The following is a 10,000-nucleotide window of genomic DNA, read 5'->3' on the forward strand; positions in this document are numbered from 1 at the left end:
GTGCGCTCTGTTATTGCCTCTGACTTTCATCACGTATTCCGCACACAGTTGACTCAATCGTATCTGATGGCGTTATCTGATTAGATTGAAAGCTTTCACAATTTGGATTGTACAGGAAGCTGGAATCCTAGTTGTACCCACGCCTAAATGACTAAATTCCGCCAACACAAATCAGTGCCCACAACCAGTTAATGGTGCTTGTATACATTACAAACCTGTCAATGTGTATATAGCGTAATGTTAAGTGTATAACGCTATTTTGCCTTCGCACATCGTGAAGTGAAAATATGGCAGAGGTCCGGCACTTTCGGTAGACTGAAAATCTAGCATTTACAATCAGAGATAATCATCAGGTAATTCTAGTTTTTAATCTCAATGTCAGGCTGATCTGTGTTTATTTACACGTGTCGAGTGACGTGTTAGTGGCTCAGGAGTTGCGCCATACCTCTGTCTCTTATCACTTTTCTAGCCGCTCCAGATAACGTTTATTGAGGCTTTAGAGAAAGCGGATGCTCGTATTTTGCCCACTAGGTGTGGCCCCTCAACCCTATAAAGCAGCGGGCGTCCTTTCATTCATGAGATACAGCTACTCCTCCCATCGGGTCCCATCCTACTTGTCCCAACCAAATCTCTCAACATGTGTCCTCAATTAAAGGCTCTGGCCATCTACACCTTGTGCTTTTGGGCGGTGGAATCAAGGCCTCCGTCGGAGTGGACCCAGGACACAGTCGCAGTTCAGACTCTGAAGAAAAGCATCCTTGGGACCCTGGGACTAGAGAGACCACCTACACCCAGCAGGCCACTGGACGAGCTTCAGCGGCACCATCTTAACCGGCTTTACGAGCGTCAAGTGCGGGATCTGAGGGTTCCGGCAGACACCAGAGTGCAAAAAGGTAAAGCGCGCCTGATTCTATCCTACCTCACCATAAACTACTAATTAGCATTCGATTTGAGATTGAGAAAGATAAAAATGATGGAAAATAAATTGGCACAAATATTTACTAAACATTTTATGCAATGTTTAATATTTTCAATGCTAAAATAACATATCAATTAAGGATTAATTAAATAGAAAGTTTTCCAGTGCTCCCTGTATTGATGTCTTTTCTCTCCACTCTTAAAAATAAAGGTGCCAAAGTGGTTCTTCACTGCGATGCCATAGGGAAACCATTTTTGTTTCACAAATTAACCTTTATTAATTTAGATCCAGTTTCAATAAATAACCATGAATAGATCGTTAACAGGTTTGGGAAATACCAATGGGTTCACGACTTTAAAAGGACTCTTGCTGTATACAGTAACAGAGGTTAAGTTCAGGTCTTCTTGATCTGCTTATATCCTATTCTGTTAGACATTAAAGACTTTGTGTTTTGTCCACAAATTATGAACCTTTTCAAAGCCCATACACAGAGACCGCTTAACAATGTATGAAATGGTTCTTTGTCAAAGAAGAGATCAATGATGGACCACACAACCCAGTAAATGCCACTGTAGATCCATTAGTTTTAAGAGTGTACTTACTGTAAGTTTTGAAATGTGTTCCCACCATGGAACCATGACCAGTATGTCAAAAAAATGAATGGACTTTAGCAGTTTAACTGAACGCATGGCCCACATAACCTCATTTTTGGCAGCTGGGGTAAATGCAGACATAATATGGTTTTGGGTTATTAGATGGATGAAATATAAAAGGTGTATCATTATTTATATTAATATGAATAACCATAAGAATATCTTTAGGTTTAATATGCATTATAGGACATGCCCCACACTCATTTTCAGTAATAAAAAGATCATTTTAAGTGCCTTGCCCAGGGATTGTTCCAGCCTTGCGCCCGATGTTTGCTGGGGTAGGCCCCAGCTACCCTGTGACCAAGCACCGGATATGTGGGTTAGGAAAATGGATGGAATGGATTTTAATTAATATTGTTCCAAAGTACAATAAGAAAGAAAGGGTCTTAAATAAGAGTTATGTTTATGACAGTGTATTATGTGTAGTTTATTAACTAATAAGTTCTGTGATCATTATATTTTAATTGTCCTTGGAAGTCTTAAAAAAAAAAACTATGACCATTTTCTAACATAAGTGAGCACTGAGGGGGCTCTGTGGCCAGTGAGGGCCCCCAACCTGCACAGACAATGAAAAGGGACCCTGAAAACATTTACTGTCAAGCGTCCAAGAAAGGCTACATAAGACTCTAGGTGAAGATGATTCTTCATTGTCTTTGCTAATCATCAGTTGGAATGAAACAAAAATATAGAAAGCAGGAATGATTTAAAAATGTTGCCATTTTATCAGTCTGTGTCTGATAATAGTTTAAGTTCTTTAAAGTGTGGGAAGAAAAATCCAACCCAGTGTGGATTTGAATGTATTTTGAAATCGGTAAACCCCTCTTGGGAATGTAAATGAAAGTGTGGAGGCCTGTCCTTATCTGACAGTCACGCAGCCAACAGGACAAAGGTGAGCCGTACTTGACCTTGTTGGAGTTTAACTGACTAGGCTTATTGTCATGAATTAATATATTCATCTGTGTTTTAAGAATCCTCTATTTTAGGTTTATAGCCACAGACTAATTTTGAAATATTTTTACTATCTTTAGTTGCTCCAGTTAGAGTGGAAAACATCACCCAAAGCCCAAGTGACCAGAAGCCTTCTTGGAAACTTTTAACCATCTTCAAGAAGACTGAGCTCATGAAGAAGGCATTGATCATCAAGGGGGCACAGCTGTCACTCCATGCACATTTGGTGTCTGGTCTGTCTTCTGCTGTCCTCACTAACATTTATTATGTTAATCAGTCCATTATGGATAATGGGCAGCTTCCAGCACTCATCATCTCTACAGTCTTAGACTCAGGCACTCTGAAAGTGGATCTGCTGGACACTGTAAAAGAGTGGCTGGCAGGTTCAGAAGAGGAATTAAGGTTGACGGTCGAATTTGTTTCAACTGTATTTCCTGAAATGCCTGTAGTTTCACGGATTGACGATCAGGTTACTCTTGAAGTTGAAATGCTACACGGAAAAAGGCAGCGGACTAAGAGGTCTTCCTCATCCAAGGAAGAATGCTGGAAAAGTGACAAAAACTGCTGCCGCAAATCTCTAACGGTATCATTCAAAGAAATCGGTTGGTCAGACTGGGTGGTGGCCCCCGAGACGTACACCATGTACTACTGTAATGGATCCTGCCCTCAGAATTACAAACCGGCCGCCATGCACACTCAAATCAAGTCCAGGCTTAGCTTGATTTCCAACGGGGCCACACCATCCCCGTGTTGTGTGCCAGCTGAGTATGAACCCATGGTGCTCATGCACTACAACAGCGATGGCAAGCTCTCACTCACACCTTTCAATGACCTTATCGTCACCAAGTGCCACTGCGCATAACCATCTGAGTAGATGTCTCTTTGTTTTATGGTGGATGATGTTCACGCAGTGCTTTGTGTCCCTAGTTAAAGGGCACTTCCAAGAATTTGCAAAAGGGAAATTACAGCAGCCTGAAATTGAGAGTTACAGGGAACTTTATTAGTCGTTACCAGTTAAATTAGAGCAGCAGATGGGTGCCAAATGAATTGATATTGAATTGGAAGTTAAACTTTAACATGGGTGAATTCTGAGAAGGTAGTTCATTAGAATGTATTAGTTACACAGTAAGTGCATTGTATTCATGTAATTCCTTTATGTACTGTATATCATGTGCATTACATTTATGTGTATTGTGGACAGTGAAAGAGTTTAATTGTGCAAACCCAGAAGAATTTCTTTGTACAAAGGTTATGAGAATCTGAAGCAAAATGGTGTAGTTTCAGCACAGCCCAGGATGGCATTAATTAAGAGATGTCTGGAAAGGATACATTTATTTATTTATTTGGCTGATGCCTTTAACCAAAGCACCTTACAATATCTATGATGCAATTACATTTCTTTTGGTTTTCCAGTTGGAGCACAGACTTCTGGTCAGACAGTGTCAGTAGTGAGATCTGAATCCACAACCTCAGGGTTTGAGGTTTAAAGCCTTAACAAGTCCCATAGCCTACTGGCATGTCTTAGCCTGACAGATTTAGTTTTAAAAATCCAACAAAAGTTTCTCATTCTCCACAGACCTTTAGTTGAAATTCAAACCCAATGCTTTAGAGGTCTAACCAAAAATGTGCCTCAGGAATGATTTCATCTTGAGAAATGTATTTACTGCAGTGATAACATTTGTTCTGTCAACTCTTATTTATTCAAATGTATTTATTATTTATATAAAATATTTGTAATCTTAGCAAATGACGGTGTCTAGCATAATGTGGTGATGCACTGTCTTTTTATTTTTGGGTGTTTGTAATTTAAGATGTTTTTTCTGTAGTGTGTGTTTGAACTTCACTTTGTGTATTTACCTTTATTTTTGTGATTAAAAGCATTTTAAAGCAGACTTGTTCATGTGAGTGTCATCTATAAAGGACCCAAACTAGTTTTATTAAGTTGCATGGGCAAGAGAGCATAATGCCCTTCTGTGGGGTGCTGGAATGCGCCTCATACGGATAATGCTTTATTAGCTCCCTCAAAGGGAAATTCACTTGGTAAAACAGCAACACAGAACATCACGCAAAACAGTAAAAAAATCCAATGCATGCCATTACAACACTGTACTGTATAAAGAAATATTCCTGTGCCAATGTGTCTAGTATATCTGACAAGGGTGAAGATGCAAGGGGACATTATACAGTCTGTTGAACCCCAGTAGTGGCTGTTATCCCACTGTGGTGGAAGAAGCTGGTAAATAAGTGTCCCAGGGCAACATAGCTTAAGAGACGATTGATGACATCAGTGGAGATAGCATCTAAATTCGAAATCATCCTCTTTTCCACCTCTGTCTCCAGTTAGTCCATGGTCAGTCCTTTAATAGAGCTGGCATTCCTGACCAGTTTATTGGTATCAACCTTAGCAGGCATTACCCCCTCCTCCCAGTAAGCCACAGTGTAGAACTGTGTCACTATGGTCTGGTAGAACATACCCAGTTGCTTGAACATTAGGCAAATTATGAAGAGAACAGGACATGCAGCTCAACATGCTCATCTATCTTAAAGGACCTGAGCATCTTTCAAACAATAGCCTGCTCTGGTGCTTTTTGTACAGTGTGTCTTAGTTATCCAGCCCACCACCACTTCCTTTGTCTTTGTAATGCTCAATTGCTGGCGGCTACCTTAGCATCATGTTGCAAATTCTTTTACCACCTTTATATACTCTTCCACTCCCCCACCTTTCAATACAACCCCTAATAGGGGAATCACCTGAGGATAATGTAATATGCAGTCTCTTATAATATTATATGTCATTACATCAGAACTAATTAATTTGGTAAAAGTGCTCAGTGATAGTTCAGAAAGATAATACCTTGTCCGGAGAATGTTCCAGTGCTTGACAGGCTCCATCTTCACCATGATGTTGCTCCTAAAAATGCAGGTTTAGTAAATGGATGGATGTACCATATATATTCTGTCAGAGAGAGGATGTGCTGCATGGTTCATAATGACCATCATATTTGTTCATAATGTTCTGCTCTTAATGGCCACCGGCAGATCAGGACTGTGCCACATAACTGAGCCTGCTTTCTTAATCAAGTTTATGATTTGGTAGATCGCTCTTAAAGTGATGTTACTGGCCAAGTATCCTACATGCTAGAAAATCACAATTGCCAACACAGAGTTGCAGGACATTGCAACATTAGAACTTTAGAACAATCTAGACGAGAACAGGCCATTCAGTCACATAATTCTTCTTAAAAGACATCAAGTCTAGTTCTGAAAGTCCCACAGTCTACCATGTTACTTGGTAGCTTATTCCATGTGTCTGTGGTTCTCTGTGTAAAAATCCTAATGTTTGTGTGAAATTTACCCTTAACAAGTTTCCAACTGTGTCCAAGTGTTCTTGATTAACTCATTTTAAAGTCACAGTCTCAATCCACCGGACTATTCCCTTCATAATTTTAAACACTTCGATCATATCACCTCTTAATCTTCTTTTGCTTAAATAGAAAAGACTCAGCTCTTTTAACCTTTCTTCATAATTCATCTCCTGTAACCGTGGAATCAGCCTAATTGCTCTTCTGTGGACATTTTCTAGTGCTGCTATGTCTTTTTTAGCCTGGAGACCAAAACTGTATGCAGTACTCCAGATGAGGCCTCACCAGTGCATTATAAAGCTTGAGCAGAACCTCCTTGGACTTGTACTCCACACATCAGGGTGCTATATAACCTGACATCATGTTAGCCTTCTTAATGGCTTCTGAACACTGTCGGGAACTTGATAGCGTAGAGTCCACAACAACTCCTAAATCCTTCTCATAAGGTGTACTCTCGACATATAAAGGATGTCATTGCTCACATTAAATGAACACAATCTCCTGAGAAAAAAAGAGACTTCTTTGACTTTTCTTTTACAGCTCCTCTGTGTTACGAGACCAGTCCTGCCTGTCATTGATTAGCACCACAAGCACTTAGTAGTGGTGCATCACCTCCAGATCAACTTCATTAATAAAAGCTTAAGTTTCCCTAGGAACACGTACATTACTGTCTATCTACTAGCAGTAATATAGTTAATAAAGTGATTTTACAAGAAGTGAAAGGTGAAGAAGATTACTTCCAATCTGCATGCTTCGAAAACTGCTCTTGAGCCAAGTAGGTATGACCTTGAAACCCACGCATCTGACATTCTGCTGAACACTGGCTCGCTTTACACGCCTAGTGAATTTTTATTGTCTTACCTCTCAAGGACAAGCAGATTTTTTTTTTCTTCAAATGGATATTATAAAATGCTGAATAACACAGTCTTTATTACTGATGTCTCAGAGGTCCAGGGACCTGGACTCAGCTGTGGCATGTGTAGAGGGTGCACATTCCCTTATGCAGGTTAAGTTATTTGAGAACCCAGTGTGGGTATGTTCCCAGGGCCGTCTTAACAGCATCATAGGCCCCTGGGTGAAGTAGTGCACTGGGGTCCCTGTTTTGATAGCAAAACAGAAACATACATAGGCATCAGAAACATTGTGGGCTCCTGGCCAGTGCCCATTGTACTCATACGTTAGGATGACCCTGCTGCCAGGACAAGCTTTTGTTCACTATGATCTTGTAACGTAAATTCTGTGATCAGAATATGGAAGGACTGAACATCAATTCAAAAACTTATGAGTAAGTTTTGTGCCATTGGAGGCCATCTGGATTGGAACTGAGATTGTATCCTTCTCCTCATAAATCTCTTTTAGATATGGTTATGATTTAAAAGCTCAATAAGCTTTATTGCTTATGCAACCTTTCACAGTAAAGACACCATTCAGGATTTCACATGTACTGTAAAGTACATCTGCTGATTTGTGTAATTCTAAAAATGCCACCCAGACATCATATGTCCCTAGAGCTCAGATCCCAATGGATGATAACGCCAAGTATAACCCTGACAACATTTGCTTTTTTTTAAATTTCCAGTTTAGACTTCTACTGATCAATTCTCCTGCTACAGGTAATCTACATAAAGGTAGAATCATTTGGATAATATTTAGTGGAAGGAGTTACAATACTTCTGCTGTACATCTGCATTGGCAGCTAGTTAATTAATCATTTAAATTTCTGTTGTACTCAGGGCTATGCATGGAAATGCTGGATAGATCAGTGATGATTGTTAGTTTGGTAAGAAGATGAGACTGCAGAGGACTTATTTCAAACCCATTTGCTAACAACATATTGTGTTGACATTTTTGTAATGAGGAATGGTGCCTAAGGGGGCACACCATGTGAATCTTGGAGAGAAAAACTCATCCTCATGTCTCTGTGCAAAACTAACATGAATTAACTATAATTTTTCAGTTTAGAGTGTTTCAAGAAGAAGTGTACATCTATGTCCCAACAGAGAAGGACACCATACTGTATGAAGTGCTTTTGGAGTGCAGTGGCACAAATGGCACAATCAGTGGACCCGGGAACAGAATGTAATTTGTCAGATGAACTGTCCTTCATTGAGTTCTCCACAGGTAGACAAGTGCACATGATACATATTTTCCATTGTTATAGTGTGGTCATGGATTTTGAAGGTAAGATTAATGCTAATAACTGCTAAATGGTGCTGAATAACATCTTGCTAAAATATGCATCGTTGGCGTCTGGATTGAAGCATAATTATGGACAAGCTTTCTAATCATTGACTACAGTACACCGAATAATTAATTTTATCATTATAAAAAGTATAATTTCACTCAAAGCTGTGGAACAAGCTGGAATATGTACATAAGAGATGTCTCTTTAGTGTTGGCTTTTAAATCAGTCTGAAGACTCACAGCTTTAGTATGGCATACCCTGATTAGAGCTACTGATTAAAAGTACATATTGTATCTCTGTTTTTAAGTCAGTTGTACACAATATAATAAATACAATAATTATGAACTATTACTAACCCTCATCTATTTTATTTCTTCTTAGTGGCTCACTGTGACACAGACACTGCTTTACTGCCAAGCTATTTTCCTGCCCATTTGAATGATGTCTGAGAGACTGAAAGCTTTGGGATCAAAGGATGAAAGTATTCTGCTGGTATGTTACACTTACTGTATTACTTTACTGTAGAGTGCCCAGGAGGAGGTGGGCAGCCAGCTGGCTGAGGTCTCCACAACTGTGACTGTGTCTGATTTACTTTGCTGTAACTGACCGTGGACCCCCTAGAAATTTTTTTCCCCAGAAATGCTGCTGTTAACCCATGAGATTGTCTTTTGAGGAGAGTGCTGTAAAGGAATAAATTGGATTGATTGGATCTGATGGAAATCCTGAAGAGCTATCTAGTATAGAGTTCTGTCTCTAGCATTAAGGCCTGAGTTGATTGACATTTTCTTGGAAAAATAGAGCCACATCCCTTCCGCCAAATGCTGTATACTATTAAATTATTTGTCCCCGTGTACATAAAGTAATCGGCCTGCATCAGTTGACTCAGCATACAAATTAAGTGACATCATCTTGGCATCTGAACTTTATAATGTAAATATGTGCCTGGCGTTAGGGTGCATGGTGAGTAGGAGATGGTGAGAAGGTGAGCTGGAAGATTAGGCTTGGCACTGGCATTTTCTTGAGCTCCTGGTGACTTTGAGCCCAAATGTTTGTAGATATATCAGTTTCCCATACCCAATATGCCTGCAACTGAGACTGGGCCCTCCATCCTTCCAAAACTCCTGAGCCTCTCATTAATCTCAGTGGCAGTCAATGATCTGATACCTGCATTGATTCACTTTTTCCCAGGAATACTGCAGCGTTATCAGAGCAATAGAGAAATGTTATGTTTCCTTGGTATCCTTTTTGTTGACCCCACAAGAAGTTGTAAACAGTGAAATGATCCACACAGCCATATGACTGTATTTTCCATTGAAGATGGAGCTCTGTGACTCGGTTGTTTGTGTATAAAGTGCACAGTAAGCACAAAGTCTTTTTACCAAGTTCATGGTCAAGGAGTTATAAAGCCTTAATTCACCAAGAGTCGGTAAAGCCATAAAAAGCAGAAGGTGATGCAACTGACGGAACTTGTCCCAGTGCAGAGTCTGGCAGACACATTTTGTCTCTGCATTGATTGTTTGAAAAGTGACTTCCTGGAAGCAAGGCAGCATCCCATTGGCCTCAGGGGGCAAAACAACAGTGATACTAGAGTGACACCGCGGAAATGCAATGCTTCAGTTCAGGGGTGGGAAAATAATATTCCCAGTCACTAGAAAGGAAGAAATGAGGGCTTAAAGTGAGCAGTCACAAAGAGGAGTACATAAAACTTTATGGAAAAGATTGGTTAACTAAGGTATTTTAGGGTTTATTTTTGGGAAGGGATAGATGAGAAGGTACTTTGTGAAGTGTACAAGTTCAAAGCTCTTATGATCTTACACTTACATCCACCACGGCTGTTCATTTCTTGAAATGTATATTAGATTGTTCTACACTCCAAGCCCATGCCTACCCTCAACACCAGCACACTCAAAAATCTACCGGGGAACCTCACCTG

The 10,000-nt window shown here is 39.9% G+C and overlaps 1 protein-coding gene across 1 annotated transcript; it reads left to right on the forward strand.

The window, feature by feature from the left end:
* The first annotated feature begins 489 nt into the window (after positions 1 to 489).
* On the forward strand, positions 490 to 4,405 carry LOC114661547 (protein DVR-1). The gene is made up of 2 exons (XM_028814683.2): positions 490 to 893; positions 2,601 to 4,405. The coding sequence occupies exons 1-2, from the start codon at positions 638 to 640 to the stop codon at positions 3,380 to 3,382; spliced, it is 1,038 nt and encodes a 345-aa protein (XP_028670516.1). The 5' UTR covers positions 490 to 637; the 3' UTR covers positions 3,383 to 4,405.
* The last annotated feature ends 5,595 nt before the right edge of the window (positions 4,406 to 10,000 follow it).

Source organism: Erpetoichthys calabaricus, chromosome 12 (genome assembly GCF_900747795.2).
Source record: "Erpetoichthys calabaricus chromosome 12, fErpCal1.3, whole genome shotgun sequence".
In the NCBI taxonomy this organism is placed as follows: Eukaryota; Metazoa; Chordata; class Cladistia; order Polypteriformes; family Polypteridae; genus Erpetoichthys; species Erpetoichthys calabaricus.

Excerpts from the sequence above, each read along its gene's own strand:
- LOC114661547 (XM_028814683.2), top strand. The coding sequence starts at position 638 with ATGTGTCCTCAATTAAAGGCTCTGGCCATCTACACCTTGTGCTTTTGG. Across the intron at positions 894-2,600 it reads AGACACCAGAGTGCAAAAAG|TTGCTCCAGTTAGAGTGGAA; the intron begins GTAAAGCGCGCC and ends TACTATCTTTAG.